General features: G+C 49.4%; 1 protein-coding gene across 21 annotated transcripts in view; it reads right to left on the reverse strand.

Annotated features, from left to right (window-relative positions):
- LOC139560246 (band 4.1-like protein 3) overlaps positions 1-23,089 on the reverse strand; it is a 113,154-nt gene that overhangs the window by 73,391 nt on the left and 16,674 nt on the right. For 20 of the 21 annotated variants that reach the window (XM_071376841.1, XM_071376843.1, XM_071376850.1 and 17 more), the window contains exons 2-3: positions 20,041-20,213; positions 17,765-17,905 (exon numbers count right to left, since the gene is read on the reverse strand). In XM_071376841.1, the coding sequence (XP_071232942.1) occupies positions 17,765-17,905; positions 20,041-20,202 (303 nt within the window). In that variant the 5' untranslated portion in view covers positions 20,203-20,213. The remainder of the gene's footprint in view (positions 1-17,764; positions 17,906-20,040; positions 20,214-23,089) is intronic. The other variant, XM_071376851.1, reaches the window with a different exon arrangement.

The raw sequence follows: 23,089 nt of genomic DNA on the forward strand, positions 1-23,089 counted from the left end.
TCTGCACTATGAACCGTCCGGTAAATGATTCTGCACTATGAACCGTCCGGTACATGATTCTGCACTATGAACCGTCCGGTTGGTAAATGATTCTGCACTATGAACCGTCCGGTAAATGATTCTGCACTATGAACCGTCCGGTAAATGATTCTGCACTATGAACCGTCTGGTAAATGATTCTGCACTATGAACCGTCCGGTAGGTAAATGATTCTGCACTATGAACCGTCCGGTAAATGATTCTGCACTATGAACCGTCCGGTAAATGATTCTGCACTATGAACCGTCTGGTTGGTAAATGATTCTGCACTATGAACCGTCCGGTAAATGATTCTGCACTATGAACCGTCTGGTAAATGATTCTGCACTATGAACCGTCCGGTAAATGATTCTGCACTATGAACCGTCCGGTAAATGATTCTGCACTATGAACCGTCCGGTAAATGATTCTGCACTATGAACCGTCCGGTAAATGATTCTGCACTATGAACCGTCCGGTAAATGATTCTGCACTATGAACCGTCCGGTAAATGATTCTGCACTATGAACCGTCCGGTAAATGATTCTGCACTATGAACCGTCCGGTAAATGATTCTGCACTATGAACCGTCCGGTTGGTAAATGATTCTGCACTATGAACCGTCCGGTTGGTAAATGATTCTGCACTATGAACCATCCGGTAAATGATTCTGCACTATGAACCGTCCGGTAAATGATTCTGCACTATGAACCGTCCGGTAAATGATTCTGCACTATGAACCGTCCGGTAAATGATTCTGCACTATGAACCGTCCGGTTGGTAAATGATTCTGCACTATGAACCGTCCGGTAAATGATTCTGCACTATGAACCGTCCGGTAAATGATTCTGCACTATGAACCGTCCGGTAAATGATTCTGCACTATGAACCGTCCGGTAAATGATTCTGCACTATGAACCGTCCGGTAAATGATTCTGCACTATGAACCGTCCGGTTGGTAAATGATTCTGCACTATGAACCGTCCGGTTGGTAAATGATTCTGCACTATGAACCGTCCGGTAAATGATTCTGCACTATGAACCGTCCGGTAAATGATTCTGCACTATGAACCGTCCGGTAAATGATTCTGCACTATGAACCGTCCGGTAAATGATTCTGCACTATGAACCGTCCGGTAAATGATTCTGCACTATGAACCGTCCGGTAAATGATTCTGCACTATGAACCGTCCGGTAAATGATTCTGCACTATGAACCGTCCGGTAAATGATTCTGCACTATGAACCGTCCGGTTGGTAAATGATTCTGCACTATGAACCGTCCGGTAAATGATTCTGCACTATGAACCGTCCGGTAAATGATTCTGCACTATGAACCGTCTGGTAAATGATTCTGCACTATGAACCGTCTGGTAAATGATTCTGCACTATGAACCGTCTGGTAAATGATTCTGCACTATGAACCGTCTGGTAAATCATTCTGCACTATGAACCGTCTGGTAAATCATTCTGCACTATGAACCGTCTGGTAAATCATTCTGCACTATGAACCGTCTGGTTGGTAAATGATTCTGCACTATGAACCGTCCGGTAAATGATTCTGCACAATGAACCGTCCGGTTGGTAAATGATTCTGCACTATGAACCGTCCGGTAAATGATTCTGCACAATGAACCGTCCGGTTGGTAAATGATTCTGCACTATGAACCGTCCGGTAAATGATTCTGCACTATGAACCGTCCGGTTGGTAAATGATTCTGCACTATGAACCGTCCGGTTGGTACATGATTCTGCACTATGAACCGTCCGGTACATGATTCTGCACTATGAACCGTCTGGTTGGTAAATGATTCTGCACTATGAACCGTCTGGTTGGTAAATGATTCTGCACTATGAACCGTCTGGTACATGATTCTGCACTATGAACCGTCTGGTTGGTAAATGATTCTGCACTATGAACCGTCCGGTAAATGATTCTGCACTATGAACCGTCTGGTTGGTAAATGATTCTGCACTATGAACCGTCCGGTAAATGATTCTGCACTATGAACCGTCTGGTTGGTAAATTATTCTGCACTATGAACCGTCCGGTAAATGATTCTGCACTATGAACCGTCCGGTACATGATTCTGCACTATGAACCGTCTGGTACATGATTCTGCACTATGAACCGTCCGGTAAATGATTCTGCACTATGAACCGTCCGGTTGGTAAATGATTCTGCACTATGAACCGTCCGGTTGGTAAATGATTCTGCACTATGAACCGTCCGGTAAATGATTCTGCACTATGAACCGTCCGGTAAATGATTCTGCACTATGAACCGTCTGGTTGGTAAATGATTCTGCACTATGAACCGTCCGGTAAATGATTCTGCACTATGAACCGTCCGGTAAATGATTCTGCACTATGAACCGTCCGGTAAATGATTCTGCACTATGAACCGTCCGGTAAATGATTCTGCACTATGAACCGTCTGGTTGGTAAATGATTCTGCACTATGAACCGTCCGGTAAATGATTCTGCACTATGAACCGTCCGGTACATGATTCTGCACTATGAACCGTCCGGTAAATGATTCTGCACTATGAACCGTCCGGTAAATGATTCTGCACTATGAACCGTCCGGTACATGATTCTGCACTATGAACCGTCTGGTACATGATTCTGCACTATGAACCGTCCGGTACATGATTCTGCACTATGAACCATCCGGTAAATGATTCTGCACTATGAACCGTCCGGTAAATGATTCTGCACTATGAACCGTCTGGTTGGTAAATGATTCTGCACTATGAACCGTCCGGTTGGTAAATGATTCTGCACTATGAACCGTCCGGTAAATGATTCTGCACTATGAACCGTCCGGTTGGTAAATCATTCTGCACTATGAACCGTCCGGTAAATGATTCTGCACTATGAACCGTCTGGTAAATGATTCTGCACTATGAACCGTCCGGTTGGTAAATGATTCTGCACTATGAACCGTCCGGTAAATGATTCTGCACTATGAACCGTCTGGTAAATGATTCTGCACTATGAACCGTCCGGTAGGTAAATGATTCTGCACTATGAACCGTCCGGTAGGTAAATGATTCTGCACTATGAACCGTCCGGTAAATGATTCTGCACTATGAACCGTCCGGTAGGTAAATGATTCTGCACTATGAACCGTCCGGTAAATGATTCTGCACTATGAACCGTCCGGTAAATGATTCTGCACTATGAACCGTCCGGTAAATGATTCTGCACTATGAACCGTCCGGTAAATGATTCTGCACTATGAACCGTCTGGTAAATCATTCTGCACTATGAACCGTCTGGTAAATCATTCTGCACTATGAACCGTCTGGTTGGTAAATGATTCTGCACTATGAACCGTCCGGTAAATGATTCTGCACAATGAACCGTCCGGTTGGTAAATGATTCTGCACTATGAACCGTCCGGTAAATGATTCTGCACTATGAACCGTCTGGTAAATGATTCTGCACTATGAACCGTCTGGTTGGTACATGATTCTGCACTATGAACCGTCCGGTAAATGATTCTGCACTATGAACCGTCCGGTTGGTACATGATTCTGCACTATGAACCGTCCGGTAGGTAAATGATTCTGCACTATGAACCGTCTGGTTGGTAAATGATTCTGCACTATGAACCGTCTGGTACATGATTCTGCACTATGAACCGTCTGGTTGGTAAATGATTCTGCACTATGAACCGTCCGGTAAATGATTCTGCACTATGAACCGTCTGGTTGGTAAATGATTCTGCACTATGAACCGTCCGGTAAATGATTCTGCACTATGAACCGTCTGGTTGGTAAATTATTCTGCACTATGAACCGTCCGGTAAATGATTCTGCACTATGAACCGTCCGGTACATGATTCTGCACTATGAACCGTCCGGTAAATGATTCTGCACTATGAACCGTCCGGTTGGTAAATGATTCTGCACTATGAACCGTCCGGTAAATGATTCTGCACTATGAACCGTCTGGTTGGTAAATGATTCTGCACTATGAACCGTCCGGTTGGTAAATGATTCTGCACTATGAACCGTCCGGTTGGTAAATGATTCTGCACTATGAACCGTCCGGTAAATGATTCTGCACTATGAACCGTCTGGTTGGTACATGATTCTGCACTATGAACCGTCTGGTTGGTAAATGATTCTGCACTATGAACCGTCTGGTTGGTAAATGATTCTGCACTATGAACCGTCTGGTACATGATTCTGCACTATGAACCGTCTGGTTGGTAAATGATTCTGCACTATGAACCGTCTGGTACATGATTCTGCACTATGAACCGTCTGGTTGGTAAATGATTCTGCACTATGAACCGTCCGGTAAATGATTCTGCACTATGAACCGTCTGGTTGGTAAATGATTCTGCACTATGAACCGTCCGGTTGGTAAATGATTCTGCACTATGAACCGTCCGGTTGGTAAATGATTCTGCACTATGAACCGTCTGGTACATGATTCTGCACTATGAACCGTCTGGTTGGTAAATGATTCTGCACTATGAACCGTCCGGTAAATGATTCTGCACTATGAACCGTCTGGTTGGTAAATGATTCTGCACTATGAACCGTCCGGTAAATGATTCTGCACTATGAACCGTCTGGTTGGTAAATTATTCTGCACTATGAACCGTCCGGTAAATGATTCTGCACTATGAACCGTCCGGTACATGATTCTGCACTATGAACCGTCCGGTAAATGATTCTGCACTATGAACCGTCCGGTTGGTAAATGATTCTGCACTATGAACCGTCCGGTAAATGATTCTGCACTATGAACCGTCTGGTTGGTAAATGATTCTGCACTATGAACCGTCCGGTTGGTAAATGATTCTGCACTATGAACCGTCCGGTTGGTAAATGATTCTGCACTATGAACCGTCTGGTTGGTACATGATTCTGCACTATGAACCGTCTGGTTGGTAAATGATTCTGCACTCATGCATTATAACTGTAATTAGGCCCTGAATCAAACTGATCCTCCTCCCCCTCCGTAGTAACTATAACAGTTCTTAAAGGTTCTATGAAAACCTGAGGTTATTAATAATAAGATTGGAGCTCAGGATTACAATAGTAAAACCCATATTAAAAGAAAACAGACACTAAGCTAAGGTGGCGTTAATAAAATAGAGATCAACCGTTTTATATATATATATCTTAACTTCACCAACCCCTCGATGACTCTCCTTAATAACAACAAGACCAAAACAGCAGCACGTTCCAGGACTTAGTTGTAGGGTAAACTAGATTTTGTTTTTAAAAGGTCGAGCTACAAGGGAAACTAATGATTCTTCCCTCAGACTTGAAGATCACAGTGAATACATTTTTCCCACAGGGGGTGAGTGTGAGAGAGAGAGACAGAGAGAGAGAGAGAGGGGAGAGAGGGGAGAGAGGGGAGAGAGAGTAAGTGAGTGAGTGAGTGAGGGAGAAAGAGAGTCTCTCAGTACTCAACTTGTCTTCTTCCTACAGTAACGGGAATGAGATAAAACAGACTCCCTACAATGAACTGAGTATCTTCATTTAACCTCAATGTGTGATATGCTGCTGGCTTTAACCAGTCTGTAACCAGCTAGCCTGTGTGATATGCTGCTGGCTTTAACCAGCCGGTAACCAGCTAGCCTGTGTCTGTGTGATATGCTGCTGGCTTTAACCAGCCGGTAACCAGCTAGCCTGTGTGATATACTGCTGGCTTTAACCAGCCGGTAACCAGCTAGCCTGTGTGATATGCTGCTGGCTTTAACCAGTCTGTAACCAGCTAGCCTGTGTGATACGCTGCTGGCTTTAACCAGCCTGTAACCAGCTAGCCTGTGTGATATACTGCTGGCTTTAACCAGTCTGTAACCAGCTAGCCTGTGTCTGTGTGATATGCTGCTGGCTTTAACCAGCCGGTAACCAGCTAGCCTGTGTGATACGCTGCTGGCTTTAACCAGCCGGTAACCAGCTAGCCTGTGTGATACGCTGCTGGCTTTAACCAGCCGGTAACCAGCTAGCCTGTGTGATACGCTGCTGGCTTTAACCAGCCGGTAACCAGCTAGCCTGTGTCTGTGTGATATGCTGCTGGCTTTAACCAGCCGGTAACCAGCTAGCCTGTGTGATATACTGCTGGCTTTAACCAGCCGGTAACCAGCTAGCCTGTGTGATATGCTGCTGGCTTTAACCAGTCTGTAACCAGCTAGCCTGTGTGATACGCTGCTGGCTTTAACCAGCCTGTAACCAGCTAGCCTGTGTGATATACTGCTGGCTTTAACCAGTCTGTAACCAGCTAGCCTGTGTCTGTGTGATATGCTGCTGGCTTTAACCAGCCGGTAACCAGCTAGCCTGTGTGATACGCTGCTGGCTTTAACCAGCCGGTAACCAGCTAGCCTGTGTGATACGCTGCTGGCTTTAACCAGCCGGTAACCAGCTAGCCTGTGTGATACGCTGCTGGCTTTAACCAGCCGGTAACCAGCTAGCCTGTGTGATACGCTGCTGGCTTTAACCAGCCGGTAACCAGCTAGCCTGTGTGATACGCTGCTGGCTTTAACCAGTCTGTAACCAGCTAGCCTGTGTGATACGCTGCTGGCTTTAACCAGCCGGTAACCAGCTAGCCTGTGTGATATACTGCTGGCTTTAACCAGTCTGTAACCAGCTAGCCTGTGTCTGTGTGATATGCTGCTGGCTTTAACCAGTCTGTAACCAGCTAGCCTGTGTCTGTGTGATATGCTGCTGGCTTTAACCAGTCTGTAACCAGCTAGCCTGTGTCTGTGTGATATGCTGCTGGCTTTAACCAGTCTGTAACCAGCTAGCCTGTGTCTGTGTGATATGCTGCTGGCTTTAACCAGTCTGTAACCAGCTAGCCTGTGTCTGTGTGATATGCTGCTGGCTTTAACCAGCCGGTAACCAGCTAGCCTGTGTCTGTGTGATATGCTGCTGGCTTTAACCAGCCGGTAACCAGCTAGCCTGGTTACATTGTTGATGAGTCTTAAAGGGATACTTCATGTATTGTAATATAAAGTGTTGATGAGTCTTAAAGGGATACTTCAGGATGTTGACAATGAGGCCCTTCATCTACTTCCCCAGAGTCAGATGAACTCATGGATACAATTTTTATGTCTCTGTGTCCAGTATGAAGGATGTTAAGAGGTATTTTTTTGCAAGCCAATGCTAACTAGCGTTAGCGCAATGACTGGAAGTCTATGGTAACTGCTAGCATGCTCTGACATCATTGCTCTGACATCATTGCTCTGACATCATTACACGTGTTATAGAACAGAAGCACACGTACTGTATTTTACCTTGGTCGTCGTCCCCACCTCTGCTTCTTCAACAAAACAAAATCAATAACGGTGCCGGGGTGGACAGTGACCATGTTTCCCCCTGCTGCGGATTCCATGTTTAACTGGTCTGTCTGTGTGTAAATGTACAGTCATATAGTCTGTGGTCTGTCTGTGTGTAAATGTACAGTCATATAGTCTGTGGTCTGTCTGTGTGTAAATGTACAGTCATATAGTCTGTGGTCTGTCTGTGTGTAAATGTACAGTCATATAGTCTGTGGTCTGTCTGTGTGTAAATGTACAGTCATATAGTCTGTGGTCTGTCTGTGTGTAAATGTACAGTCATATAGTCTGTGGTCTGTCTGTGTGTAAATGTACAGTCATATAGTCTGTGGTCTGTCTGTGTGTAAATGTACAGTCATATAGTCTGTGGTCTGTCTGTGTGTAAATGTACAGTCATATAGTCTGTGGTCTGTCTGTGTGTAAATGTACAGTCATATAGTCTGTGGTCTGTCTGTGTGTAAATGTACAGTCATATAGTCTGTGGTCTGTCTGTGTGTAAATGTACAGTCATATAGTCTGTGGTCTGTCTGTGTGTAAATGTACAGTCATATAGTCTGTGGTCTGTCTGTGTGTAAATGTACAGTCATATAGTCTGTGGTCTGTCTGTGTGTAAATGTACAGTCATATAGTCTGTGGTCTGTCTGTGTGTAAATGTACAGTCATATAGTCTGTGGTCTGTCTGTGTGTAAATGTACAGTCATATAGTCTGTGGTCTGTCTGTGTGTAAATGTACAGTCATATAGTCTGTGGTCTGTCTGTGTGTAAATGTACAGTCATATAGTCTGTGGTCTGTCTGTGTGTAAATGTACAGTCATATAGTCTGTGGTCTGTCTGTGTGTAAATGTACAGTCATATAGTCTGTGGTCTGTCTGTGTGTAAATGTACAGTCATATAGTCTGTGGTCTGTCTGTGTGTAAATGTACAGTCATATAGTCTGTGGTCTGTCTGTGTGTAAATGTACAGTCATATAGTCTGTGGTCTGTCTGTGTGTAAATGTACAGTCATATAGTCTGTGGTCTGTCTGTGTGTAAATGTACAGTCATATAGTCTGTGGTCTGTCTGTGTGTAAATGTACAGTCATATAGTCTGTGGTCTGTCTGTGTGTAAATGTACAGTCATATAGTCTGTGGTCTGTCTGTGTGTAAATGTACAGTCATATAGTCTGTGGTCTGTCTGTGTGTAAATGTACAGTCATATAGTCTGTGGTCTGTCTGTGTGTAAATGTACAGTCATATAGTCTGTGGTCTGTCTGTGTGTAAATGTACAGTCATATAGTCTGTGGTCTGTCTGTGTGTAAATGTACAGTCATATAGTCTGTGGTCTGTCTGTGTGTAAATGTACAGTCATATAGTCTGTGGTCTGTCTGTGTGTAAATGTACAGTCATATAGTCTGTGGTCTGTCTGTGTGTAAATGTACAGTCATATAGTCTGTGGTCTGTCTGTGTGTAAATGTACAGTCATATAGTCTGTGGTCTGTCTGTGTGTAAATGTACAGTCATATAGTCTGTGGTCTGTCTGTGTGTAAATGTACAGTCATATAGTCTGTGGTCTGTCTGTGTGTAAATGTACAGTCATATAGTCTGTGGTCTGTCTGTGTGTAAATGTACAGTCATATAGTCTGTGGTCTGTCTGTGTGTAAATGTACAGTCATATAGTCTGTGGTCTGTCTGTGTGTAAATGTACAGTCATATAGTCTGTGGTCTGTCTGTGTGTAAATGTACAGTCATATAGTCTGTGGTCTGTCTGTGTGTAAATGTACAGTCATATAGTCTGTGGTCTGTCTGTGTGTAAATGTACAGTCATATAGTCTGTGGTCTGTCTGTGTGTAAATGTACAGTCATATAGTCTGTGGTCTGTCTGTGTGTAAATGTACAGTCATATAGTCTGTGGTCTGTCTGTGTGTAAATGTACAGTCATATAGTCTGTGGTCTGTCTGTGTGTAAATGTACAGTCATATAGTCTGTGGTCTGTCTGTGTGTAAATGTACAGTCATATAGTCTGTGGTCTGTCTGTGTGTAAATGTACAGTCATATAGTCTGTGGTCTGTCTGTGTGTAAATGTACAGTCATATAGTCTGTGGTCTGTCTGTGTGTAAATGTACAGTCATATAGTCTGTGGTCTGTCTGTGTGTAAATGTACAGTCATATAGTCTGTGGTCTGTCTGTGTGTAAATGTACAGTCATATAGTCTGTGGTCTGTCTGTGTGTAAATGTACAGTCATATAGTCTGTGGTCTGTCTGTGTGTAAATGTACAGTCATATAGTCTGTGGTCTGTCTGTGTGTAAATGTACAGTCATATAGTCTGTGGTCTGTCTGTGTGTAAATGTACAGTCATATAGTCTGTGGTCTGTCTGTGTGTAAATGTACAGTCATATAGTCTGTGGTCTGTCTGTGTGTAAATGTACAGTCATATAGTCTGTGGTCTGTCTGTGTGTAAATGTACAGTCATATAGTCTGTGGTCTGTCTGTGTGTAAATGTACAGTCATATAGTCTGTGGTCTGTCTGTGTGTAAATGTACAGTCATATAGTCTGTGGTCTGTCTGTGTGTAAATGTACAGTCATATAGTCTGTGGTCTGTCTGTGTGTAAATGTACAGTCATATAGTCTGTGGTCTGTCTGTGTGTAAATGTACAGTCATATAGTCTGTGGTCTGTCTGTGTGTAAATGTACAGTCATATAGTCTGTGGTCTGTCTGTGTGTAAATGTACAGTCATATAGTCTGTGGTCTGTCTGTGTGTAAATGTACAGTCATATAGTCTGTGGTCTGTCTGTGTGTAAATGTACAGTCATATAGTCTGTGGTCTGTCTGTGTGTAAATGTACAGTCATATAGTCTGTGGTCTGTCTGTGTGTAAATGTACAGTCATATAGTCTGTGGTCTGTCTGTGTGTAAATGTACAGTCATATAGTCTGTGGTCTGTCTGTGTGTAAATGTACAGTCATATAGTCTGTGGTCTGTCTGTGTGTAAATGTACAGTCATATAGTCTGTGGTCTGTCTGTGTGTAAATGTACAGTCATATAGTCTGTGGTCTGTCTGTGTGTAAATGTACAGTCATATAGTCTGTGGTCTGTCTGTGTGTAAATGTACAGTCATATAGTCTGTGGTCTGTCTGTGTGTAAATGTACAGTCATATAGTCTGTGGTCTGTCTGTGTGTAAATGTACAGTCATATAGTCTGTGGTCTGTCTGTGTGTAAATGTACAGTCATATAGTCTGTGGTCTGTCTGTGTGTAAATGTACAGTCATATAGTCTGTGGTCTGTCTGTGTGTAAATGTACAGTCATATAGTCTGTGGTCTGTCTGTGTGTAAATGTACAGTCATATAGTCTGTGGTCTGTCTGTGTGTAAATGTACAGTCATATAGTCTGTGGTCTGTCTGTGTGTAAATGTACAGTCATATAGTCTGTGGTCTGTCTGTGTGTAAATGTACAGTCATATAGTCTGTGGTCTGTCTGTGTGTAAATGTACAGTCATATAGTCTGTGGTCTGTCTGTGTGTAAATGTACAGTCATATAGTCTGTGGTCTGTCTGTGTGTAAATGTACAGTCATATAGTCTGTGGTCTGTCTGTGTGTAAATGTACAGTCATATAGTCTGTGGTCTGTCTGTGTGTAAATGTACAGTCATATAGTCTGTGGTCTGTCTGTGTGTAAATGTACAGTCATATAGTCTGTGGTCTGTCTGTGTGTAAATGTACAGTCATATAGTCTGTGGTCTGTCTGTGTGTAAATGTACAGTCATATAGTCTGTGGTCTGTCTGTGTGTAAATGTACAGTCATATAGTCTGTGGTCTGTCTGTGTGTAAATGTACAGTCATATAGTCTGTGGTCTGTCTGTGTGTAAATGTACAGTCATATAGTCTGTGGTGTGTCTGTGTGTAAATGTAGTTTAACCTTGACATGTTTACAGTAGCTGTCCTCATAGCTGCCTGGAGGGGTGGAGGGAGGAGGGAGGGGTGGAGGGAGGGAGGGGTGGAGGGAGGGAGGGAGGGGTGGAGGGAGGGGGGGGGGGGGGGAGGGAGGGAGGGAGGGGTGGAGGGAGGGAGGGGTGGAGGGAGGGAGGGAGGGGTGGAGTGAGGGAGGGAGGGGTGGAGGGAGGGAGGGAGGGGTGGAGGGAGGGAGGGAGGGGTGGAGGGAGGGAGGGGTGGAGGGAGGGAGGGGTGGAGGGAGGGAGGGGTGGAGGGAGGGAGGGGTGGAGGGAGGGAGGGAGGGGTGGAGGGAGGGAGGGGTGGAGGGAGGGAGGGAGGGGTGGAGGGAGGGAGGGGTGGAGGGAGGGAGGGAGGGGTGGAGGGAGGGAGGGGTGGAGGGAGGGAGGGGTGGAGGGAGGGAGGGGTGGAGGGAGGGAGGGAGGGGTGGAGGGAGGGAGGGGTGGAGGGAGGGAGGGGTGGAGGGAGGGAGGGAGGGGTGGAGGGAGGGAGGGAGGGGTGGAGGGAGGGAGGGGTGGAGGGAGGGAGGGAGGGGTGGAGGGAGGGAGGGGTGGAGGGAGGGAGGGAGGGGTGGAGGGAGGGAGGGGTGGAGGGAGGGAGGGAGGGGTGGAGGGAGGGAGGGGTGGAGGGAGGGAGGGAGGGGTGGAGGGAGGGAGGGGTGGAGGGAGGGAGGGAGGGGTGGAGGGAGGGAGGGGTGGAGGGAAAGAGGGGTGGAGGGAGGGAGGGAGGGGTGGAGGGAGGGAGGGGTGGAGGGAAAGAGGGAGGGGTGGAGGGAGGGAGGGGTGGAGGGAAAGAGGGAGGGGTGGAGGGAGGGAGGGGTGGAGGGAAAGAGGGAGGGGTGGGAGGGAGGGGTGGAGGGAGGGAGGGAGGGGTGGAGGGAAAGAGGGGTGGAGGGAAAGAGGGGTGGAGGGAAAGAGGGGTGGAGGGAAAGAGGGGTGGAGGGAAAGAGGGAGGGAGGGGTGGAGGGAGGGGTGGAGGGAGGGAGGGGTGGAGGGAGGGAGGGGTGGAGGGAGGGAGGGGTGGAGGGAGGAGGGAGGGGTGGAGGGAGGGAGGGAGGGGTGGAGGGAGGGGTGGAGGGAGGGGTGGAGGGAGGGAGGGAGGGGTGGAGGGAGGGGTGGAGGGAGGGAGGGGTGGAGGGAGGGAGGGGGGGAGGGAGGGGTGGAGGGAGGGAGGGGTGGAGGGAAAGAGGGAGGGGTGGAGGGAAAGAGGGAGGGGTGGAGGGAGGGAGGGGTGGAGGGAGGGAGGGAGGGGTGGAGGGAGGGAGGGGTGGAGGGAGGGAGGGGTGGAGGGAGGGAGGGGTGGAGGGAGGGAGGGAGGGGTGGAGGGAGGGAGGGGTGGAGGGAAAGAGGGAGGGGTGGAGGGAGGGAGGGGTGGAGGGAGGGGTGGAGGAAAAGAGGGAGGGGTGGAGGGAGGGAGGGAGGGGTGGAGGGAGGGAGGGAGGGGTGGAGGGAGGGAGGGGTGGAGGGAGGGAGGGGTGGAGGGAGGGAGGGGTGGAGGGAAAGAGGGAGGGGTGGAGGGAGGGAGGGGTGGAGGGAGGGAGGGGTGGAGGGAAAGAGGGAGGGGTGGAGGGAGGGAGGGAGGGGTGGAGGGAGGGAGGGGTGGAGGGAGGGAGGGAGGGGTGGAGGGAGGGAGGGGTGGAGGGAGGGAGGGGTGGAGGGAAAGAGGGAGGGGTGGGAGGGAGGGAGGGAGGGGTGGAGGGAGGGAGGGGTGGAGGGAGGGAGGGGGGAGGGAGGGGTGAGGGAGGGAGGGGTGGAGGGAGGGAGGGAGGGGTGGAGGGAGGGAGGGGTGGAGGGAGGGAGGGGTGGAGGGAGGGAGGGGGGAGGGAGGGGTGGAGGGAGGGAGGGGTGGAGGGAGGAGGGAGGGGTGGAGGGAGGGAGGGAGGGGTGGAGGGAGGGAGGGAGGGGTGGAGGGAGGGAGGGGTGGAGGGGGGGAGGGAGGGGTGGAGGGAGGGAGGGAGGGGTGGAGGGAGGGAGGGGTGGAGGGAAAGAGGGAGGGGTGGAGGGAGGGAGGGGTGGAGGGAAAGAGGGAGGGGTGGAGGGAGGGGTGGAGGGAGGGAGGGAGGGGTGGGAGGGAGGGAGGGGTGGAGGGAAAGAGGGAGGGGTGGAGGGAGGGAGGGGGTGGAGGGAAAGAGGGAGGGGTGGAGGGAGGGAGGGGTGGAGGGAAAGAGGGAGGGGTGGAGGGAGGGAGGGGTGGAGGGAGGGAGGGAGGGGTGGAGGGAGGGAGGGAGGGGTGGAGGGAGGGAGGGGTGGAGGGAGGGAGGGGTGGAGGGAGGGAGGGGTGGAGGGAGGGAGGGAGGGGTGGAGGGAGGGAGGGGTGGAGGGAAAGAGGGAGGGGTGGAGGGAGGGAGGGGTGGAGGGAGGGGTGGAGGAAAAGAGGGAGGGGTGGAGGGAGGGAGGGAGGGGTGGAGGGAGGGAGGGAGGGGTGGAGGGAGGGAGGGAGGGGTGGAGGGAGGGAGGGGTGGAGGGAGGGAGGGGTGGAGGGAAAGAGGGAGGGGTGGAGGGAGGGAGGGGTGGAGGGAGGGAGGGGTGGAGGGAAAGAGGGAGGGGTGGAGGGAGGGGTGGAGGGAGGGAGGGAGGGGTGGAGGGAGGGAGGGGTGGAGGGAAAGAGGGGTGGAGGGAAAGAGGGAGGGGTGGAGGGAGGGAGGGAGGGGTGGAGGGAGGGAGGGGTGGAGGGAGGGAGGGGGGGAGGGGTGAGGGAGGGAGGGGTGGAGGGAGGGAGGGAGGGGTGGAGGGAGGGAGGGGTGGAGGGAGGGAGGGGGGGAGGGAGGGAGGGGTGGAGGGAGGAGGGAGGGGTGGAGGGAGGGAGGGAGGGAGGGGTGGAGGGAGGGAGGGAGGGGTGGAGGGAGGGAGGGGTGGAGGGGGGGAGGGAGGGGTGGAGGGAGGGGTGGAGGGAGGGAGGGGTGGAGGGAAAGAGGGAGGGGTGGAGGGAGGGAGGGGTGGAGGGAAAGAGGGAGGGGTGGAGGGAGGGGTGGAGGGAGGGAGGGGTGGAGGGAAAGAGGGAGGGGTGGAGGGAGGGAGGGGGTGGAGGGAGGGAGGGGGTGGAGGGAAAGAGGGAGGGGTGGAGGGAGGGAGGGGTGGAGGGAAAGAGGGAGGGGTGGAGGGAGGGAGGGGTGGAGGGAGGGAGGGAGGGGTGGAGGGAGGGAGGGAGGGGTGGAGGGAGGGAGGGGTGGAGGGAAAGAGGGAGGGGTGGAGGGAGGGAGGGGTGGAGGGAGGGAGGGGTGGAGGGAAAGAGGGAGGGGTGGAGGGAAAGAGGGAGGGGTGGAGGGAGGGAGGGAGGGGTGGAGGGAGGGAGGGGTGGAGGGAGGGAGGGGTGGAGGGAGGGAGGGGTGGAGGGAGGGAGGGGTGGAGGGAGGGAGGGGTGGAGGGAGGGAGGGAGGGGTGGAGGGAGGGAGGGGTGGAGGGAGGGAGGGGTGGAGGGAGGGAGGGAGGGGTGGAGGGAGGGAGGGGTGGAGGGAGGGAGGGAGGGGTGGAGGGAGGGAGGGGTGGAGGGAGGGAGGGAGGGGTGGAGGGAAAGAGGGAGGGGTGGAGGGAAAGAGGGGTGGAGGGAGGGAGGGAGGGGTGGAGGGAGGGAGGGGTGGAGGGAAAGAGGGAGGGGTGGAGGGAGGGAGGGGTGGAGGGAAAGAGGGAGGGGTGGAGGGAGGGAGGGGTGGAGGGAAAGAGGGAGGGGTGGAGGGAGGGAGGGGTGGAGGGAGGGGTGGAGGGAAAGAGGGGTGGAGGGAAAGAGGGGTGGAGGGAAAGAGGGGTGGAGGGAAAGAGGGGTGGAGGGAAAGAGGGAGGGAGGGAGGGGTGGAGGGAGGGGTGGAGGGAGGGAGGGGTGGAGGGAGGGAGGGGTGGAGGGAGGAGGGAGGGGTGGAGGGAGGAGGGAGGGGTGGAGGGAGGAGGGAGGGGTGGAGGGAGGGAGGGGTGGAGGGAGGAGGGAGGGGTGGAGGGAGGGAGGGGTGGAGGGAGGGAGGGGTGGAGGGAGGGGTGGGGGGAGGGAGGGAGGGGTGGAGGGAGGGAGGGAGGGGTGGAGGGAGGGAGGGGTGGAGGGAGGGAGGGGTGGAGGGAGGGAGGGGTGGAGGGAAAGAGGGAGGGGTGGAGGGAAAGAGGGAGGGGTGGAGGGAGGGAGGGAGGGGTGGAGGGAGGGAGGGGTGGAGGGAAAGAGGGAGGGGTGGGAGGGAGGGAGGGGTGGAGGGAGGGAGGGGTGGAGGGAAAGAGGGAGGGGTGGAGGGAGGGAGGGGTGGAGGGAGGGAGGGGTGGAGGGAGGGAGGGAGGGGTGGAGGGAGGGAGGGGTGGAGGGAGGGAGGGAGGGGTGGAGGGAAAGAGGGAGGGGTGGAGGGAGGGAGGGGTGGAGGGAGGGAGGGGTGGAGGGAGGGAGGGGTGGAGGGAGGGAGGGGTGGAGGGAAAGAGGGAGGGGTGGAGGGAAAGAGGGAGGGGTGGAGGGAGGGAGGGAGGGGTGGAGGGAGGGAGGGGTGGAGGGAAAGAGGGAGGGGTGGAGGGAGGGAGGGGTGGAGGGAAAGAGGGAGGGGTGGAGGGAGGGAGGGGGGGGGAAAGAGGGAGGGGTGGAGGGAGGGTAGAGGTAGGAGGTAGGGGAGGAGGGAGGGGTGGAGGGAGGGTAGAGGTAGGAGGGAGGGTAGAGGGAGGGTAGAGTCAGGGACTGAAGGAGAGAGGGGGGGTAGAGTGAGGAGGGAGGGAGGGAGGGAGGGTAGAGTGAGGGAGAAGGACTGAAGGAGAGAGGGGGGGTGGTAATATAAATCTGTAAACAGATGGGGCGACCCAGGGAGATCCCTCGGGAGGCTCTCTCCCCTCCTCAAGGTCTTCTCTCGTACAGGGGAGGCCGATACACTAATACATGACCCAGCCACAGACCACACCGCAGGGAGTCATAGAAACCTCTTCCCTGTGTGAAACACCTCTCAATCATTCTGATTGTGTTCTGACTATGACGTCTTGTTGTACCATGTCTCACAGTGTAAGTGGTACCAGTTGGACTCGTTGATTGGAAGGCTGGGCTCCTGTGGTCGTCTCTCTCTCTCACACACCTTCCCTCACTGTACCCATCCAGGTATAACTCAATATAAATGACTGTACCCATCCAGGTATAACTCAATATAAATGACTGTACCATCCGGGTATAACTCAATATAAATGACTGTTCCCATCCGGGTATAACTCCATATAAATGACTGTACCCATCCGGGTATAACTCAATATAAATGACTGTTCCCATCCGGGTATAACTCAATATAAATGACTGTACCCATCCGGGTATAACTCAATATAAATGACTGTTCCCATCCGGGTATAACTCAATATAAATGACTGTACCCATCCAGGTATAACTCAATATAAATGACTGTACCCACCCAGGTATAACTCAATATAAATTACTGTACCCATCCGGGTATAACTCAATATAAATGACTGTACCCATCCAGGTATAACTCCATATAAATGACTGTACCCATCCGGGTATAACTCAATATAAATGACTGTTCCCATCCGGGTATAACTCAATATAAATGACTGTACCCATCCGGGTATAACTCAATATAAATGACTGTTCCCATCCGGGTATAACTCAATATAAATGACTGTACCCACCCAGGTATAACTCAATATAAATGACTGTACCCACCCAGGTATAACTCAATATAAATGACTGTACCCATCCGGGTATAACTCAATATAAATGACTGTTCCCATCCGGGTATAACTCAATATAAATGACTGTACCCATCCAGGTATAACTCAATATAAATGACTGTACCCACCCAGGTATAACTCAATATAAATTACTGTACCCATCCAGGTATAACTCCATATAAATGACTGTTCCCATCCGGGTATAACTCCATATAAATGACTGTACCATCCGGGTATAACTCCATATAAATGACTGTACCCACCCAGGTATAACTCACTATTAAGCAAGAAAACAAACTGTATAGTTCCAAAAATGTAAACGACCCCCAAACTAGCTCATACACCAATCCCTGTACGTCTAAACCCCGTCCAGATGAGACGTGACTCACACAGAGAACAGTGAGTATGAGACACTGATCCTCTTAAACCCCAAAACACACAACCGTTCCTAAACCCCTCTACACAAACCTGTCCTGTTCCAAAGCCCCCACCCAAACATAGTGCTAATCTACCCCCCCCTCCCCCCCAATGGGGCTCTATCCTCTATCTGGCTAAAGGAGATTTGGGTGTTTGTTTGGGTGGAAGGAACGTTGAAGTCCTTGGCATGTTGAAGCTTCTCCCTGCCTGTCTACACACACAACTCTATGCTAAATAAATCTGACAACTGGAAGTTAAGTTGCTGCATGTTATTTGAGATGATAGTTTCTCTGGAATTTGATGGCAGAAAAGTAATTTAATACATCTTATCGGTCTAATTTGAGCGAGAGAGAGAGCGATCAAATCTGAAATGAGCTATTCGAATTTCGTCCAATCACATCCACCCTGGACAGATGGCAGATAGTAGCAACCTCCTCCCTCCTCCTCCTCCTCTTCCTCATCCCCCTGTACTCACATCCACCGTCATGGTGTAGTCGGAGCCATCTAGCAGGGTGATTTTACACTGCATGTTCTTCAGCTTCTTGACTCCCCTCAGTGGAGACTTGATTGACAGGCGACTGGTTGACGACCTGGTTGAAGACAGGTCCTCTTCAAACTAGAGAAAGGAAACACAGACAGTGAAATCCAAGTTAGCAGGCAATATTAACCAGGTGAAATTGTGTCAGGGTATATGCAACAGTTTGGGTACACACTGTACAGAGTATATATACGACCAGGGTACACACCCACTGTACAGAGTATATATACGACCAGGGTACACGCACTGTACAGAGTATATATACGACCAGGGTACACACCCACTGTACAGAGTATATATACGACCAGGGTACACACCCACTGTACAGAGTATATATACGACCAGGGTACACACCCACTGTACAGAGTATATATACGACCAGGGTACACACACTGTACAGAGTATATATACGACCAGGGTACACACACTGTACAGAGTATATATACGACCAGGGTACACACCCACTGTACAGAGTATATATACGACCAGGGTACACACCCACTGTACAGAGTATATATACGACCAGGGTACACACCCACTGTACAGAGTATATATACGACCAGGGTACACACACTGTACAGAGTATATATACGACCAGGGTACACACCCACTGTACAGAGTATATATACGACCAGGGTACACACCCACTGTACAGAGTATATATACGACCAGGGTACACACCCACTGTACAGAGTATATATACGACCAGGGAACACACCCACTGTACAGAGTATATATACGACCAGGGTACACACCCACTGTACAGAGTATATATACGACCAGGGTACCCACCCACTGTACAGAGTATATATACGACCAGGGTACACACCCACTGTACAGAGTATATATACGACCAGGGTACACACACACTGTACAGAGTATATATACGACCAGGGTACAACCACTGTACAGAGTATATATACGACCAGGGTACACACCCACTGTACAGAGTATATATACGACCAGGGTACACACACTGTACAGAGTATATATACGACCAGGGTACACACACTGTACAGAGTATATATACGACCAGGGTACACACCCACTGTACAGAGTATATATACGACCAGGGTACACACCCACTGTACAGAGTATATATACGACCAGGGTACACACACACTGTACAGAGTATATATACGACCAGGGTACACACACTGTACAGAGTATATATACGACCAGGGTACACACCCACTGTACAGAGTATATATACGACCAGGGTACACACCCACTGTACAGAGTATATATACGACCAGGGTACACACCCACTGTACAGAGTATATATACGACCAGGGTACACACCCACTGTACAGAGTATATATACGACCAGGGTACACACCCACTGTACAGAGTATATATACGACCAGGGTACACACCCACTGTACAGAGTATATATACGACCAGGGTACACACCCACTGTACAGAGTATATATACGACCAGGGTACACACCCACTGTACAGAGTATATATACGACCAGGGTACACACCCACTGTACAGAGTATATATACGCCTCTCGGTTCTCAAACCATGACATCAAACTGTGCTGTCAGTGAACGCAGCAGGTATAAATCTGAAGCACTGTGGGAGATATTTAACCCCCTGTCAGTGAACGCAGCAGGTATAAATCTGAAGCACTGTGGGAGATATTTAACCCCCCTGTCAGTGAACGCAGCTGGTATAAATCTGAAGCACTGTGGGAGATATTTAACCCCCCCGTCAGTGGACGCAGCAGGTATAAATCTGAAGCACTATGGGAGATATTTACCCCCCCGTCAGTGAACGCAGCTGAAAACGACCAGTTGTGAATCACAGCTGTCAAACTAATATAAATAGATATAAAGACCATATTGTACACAGTAGCTGAAAATGATCCCCGATGTCTCACACGAGTCTAATTTTTCAAGCCATGATTCAGAGCTTTCCTATTGTCATATGTACATGTCAGACTGTACTGTCAGGTGACTAAAAACGCCCTGCTCAGCACTGTGACCCCCTAATATACTGTACTGTCAGGTGACTAAAAACGCCCTGCTCAGCACTGTGACCCCCTAATATACTGTACTGTCAGGTGACTGAAAACGCCCTGCTCAGCACTGTGACCCCCTAATATACTGTACTGTCAGGTGACTGAAAACGCCCTGCTCAGCACTGTGACCCCCTAATATACTGTACTGTCAAGTGAATTAAAAAATCATTAGCGAGGATGTCTCACCTGGTTATTCTTGGCAGGTGTGCTGTGTCCAGCGGCGGCTGGGAAGTGTTCTGCTGCCTTCGCCTTTTTCTCCTTCCCTCCTTTCTCCTTCCCTCCTTTCTCCTTCCCTCCTTTCTCCTGCTGCTGCTTAGGCTCAGAGTCTGCTCCTGATTCAGTCGTCATGGCGAATCACACTGGAACAGAGAGAAAGAGGAGAGAGAGAGAGAAAGACCGAGGAGGAGGAGAGGATTTAGATGAGTCGACTATGAGTCGTTCCATGTCATTTCAGCAAGCCATGATACCCACCGTCTCAGATGGATAGAACATAGTTTTTGTCGTTAGAAACAGGTAAGATTGGCATTCCTGAAAACATTATTTTGTTTAAATAAAATGTTCTTTGAGAAAGTAGGCTAATTGATTGTACCCAAATTGGCCATTTTAATTTATAGGATTCATATAATATTCAATAAACATAGTACTCAACATTCGATTTGGACTAAACTATTTCCTACCAATGAGTAAGACATGAGGAATCCCACCCCCCCAAAATAAAAAGCTGCCCACGGACCCCGCTATGCCAATCCCACCCCAACAACCAGAATAAAGTATAAGTTCTCTACGTTTGACAAGTAGTATGCTGCTGCGGATTGGAGTATTGCTTCTCCATACTATGTATTCCCTGTGAATATTTCATATTTTTTCTGTTGCTTGCATTATTCACCATAAAGTAGTGTGAGAGGGTAGTAAGTTTTAAGTTCCTCGGCGTACACATCACGGACAAACTGAATTGGTCCACCCACACAGACAGCGTGGTGAAGAAGGCGCAGCAGCGCCTCTTCAACCTCAGGAGGCTGAAGAAATTCGGCTTGTCACCAAAAGCACTCACAAACTTCTACAGATGCCCAATCGAGAGCATCCTGTCGGCCTGTATCACCGCCTGGTACGGCAACTGCTCCGCCCACAACCGTAAGGCTCTCCAGAGGGTAGTGAGGTCTGCACAACGCATCACCAGGGGCAAACTACCTGCCCTCCAGGACACCTACACCACCTGATGTCACAGGAAGGCCAATAAGATCATCAAGGACAACAACCACCCAAGCCGCTGCCTGTTCACCCTGCTATCATCCAAAAGGTGAGGTCAGTACAGGTGCATCAAAGCTGGGCTCGAGAGACTGAAAAACAGCTTCTATCTCAAGGCCATCAGACTGTTAAACAGCCATCACTAACATTTAGTGGCTGCTGCCAACATACTGACTCAACTCCAGCCACTTTAAAAATGGAAATTGATCAAAAATGTATCACTAGCCACTTTAAATAATGCCACTTAATATAATGTATATGTATATACTGTACTCTATATCATCTACTGCATCTTGCCATCTTTATGTAATACATGTATCACTAGCCACTTTAAACTATGCACTTTTATGTTTACATACCCTACATTACTCATCTCATATGTATATACTGTACTCTATACCATCTACTGCATCTTGCCTATGCCGTTCTGTACCATCACTCATTCATATATCTTTATGTACATATTCTTTATCCCTTTACACTTGTGTGTATAAGGTAGTAGTTGTGGAATTGTTAGGTTAGATTACTTGTTGGTTATTACTGCATTGTCGGAACTAGAAGTACAAGCATTTCGCTACACTCGCGTTAACATCTGCTAACCATGTGTATGTGACAAATAACATTTGATTTGATAGTACCATGTTTTGACCACTAGATGCTGCTGTTCCTGCTATACCACCACACTTTTATCCATTTTGCTGGGCTCTTGTGTTTATTAAATAGAACATTTTCTTTGCAACTTTGGGTTAGAAAACCAATAGACTTAGATCATGAGTAAAAATAAATTGTGGTTATCCTCACAATTCAAGCCAGTCCTCCATGAAAGTCCTCCATTAAATAAAAAAAAGAAAACGTTACCTCACAGTCACTCTAACCCATCAACTAGGCGGCAGGGTAGCCTAGTGGTTAGAGTGTAGAGGCGGCAGGGTAGCCTAGTGGTTAGAGCGTTGGACTAGTAACCGAAAGGTTGCAAGATTGAATCCCCCGAGCTGACGAGGTAAAAATCTGTCGTTCCTGAACAAGGCAGTTAACCCACTGTCCCTAGGTCGTCATTGTAAATAAGAATTTGTTCTTAACTGACTTGCCTAGTTAAATAAAGGTAAAAACTTAAACTAGATGCATGAATAGAGAGAGAGATTTAACACAGTGCTTCCTCCTGGCATATCTAGGGGTTCAGGCTAGGGGCTCTTACCCACAAAGAGAGAGATTTAACACAGTGCTTTCTCCTGGCATATCTAGGGGTTCAGGCTAGGGGCTCTTAACCAGAGATATGGTAAGAGAGAGCCTCCGGGATTCCACAGCCAAGACCTCAGGGAAGTACAGGCACGCTGCAAAAGCTCTGAATACATAGCGGATGGTTGTAAATGGAACATTTAGTAACTGTATAGAGAAAAACACTGAACGGCTGTGAGGTCATTGTTATGACTCCGTTACAAGAGACAGTTCAAGTCGTACAGGAGGGCACCGCACTGTTCACAGGATTTGTTGTTTCACTGTCGCTTAGACAGTAGCGATATAATCTACCTGCTCTACCCTTCTCTCTTGGCTGTGTTTACGTGGCGAGCTGAGCTGGGAACAGGATTACAGTGAGATGTCAAACCAGGCTCTGCCAACCCACAACAATACACTACCCACTCACTCAGGAGAAGAGAGCAGGTTATTTATTTTAAAAGGATTTGGATAATGTTGATTTGATTTCGTTATAAATCCAGCCTTGTTTTCATAGAACAGAAATAAACCCGTTCAAAGCCATAAGCAGCTTGTTTCTTTAAGCTTGCATAACAAATGGCACCCTATTCCCTACATAGTGCACTACGTTAGACCACGTTAGACCAGAGTCCATAGGGTAGTAGTGCACTACTTTAGACCAGAGTCCATAGGGTAGTAGTGCACTACTTTTGACCAGAACCCATAGGGTAGTAGTGCACTATGTAGGGAATAGGGTGCCATTTGGGAGACATACTTACAGTTTCTATCCTGGGGTAAGGGT

The sequence above is a fragment of the Salvelinus alpinus genome, chromosome 30 (assembly GCF_045679555.1).
Source record: "Salvelinus alpinus chromosome 30, SLU_Salpinus.1, whole genome shotgun sequence".
Classification (NCBI taxonomy): Eukaryota; Metazoa; Chordata; class Actinopteri; order Salmoniformes; family Salmonidae; genus Salvelinus; species Salvelinus alpinus.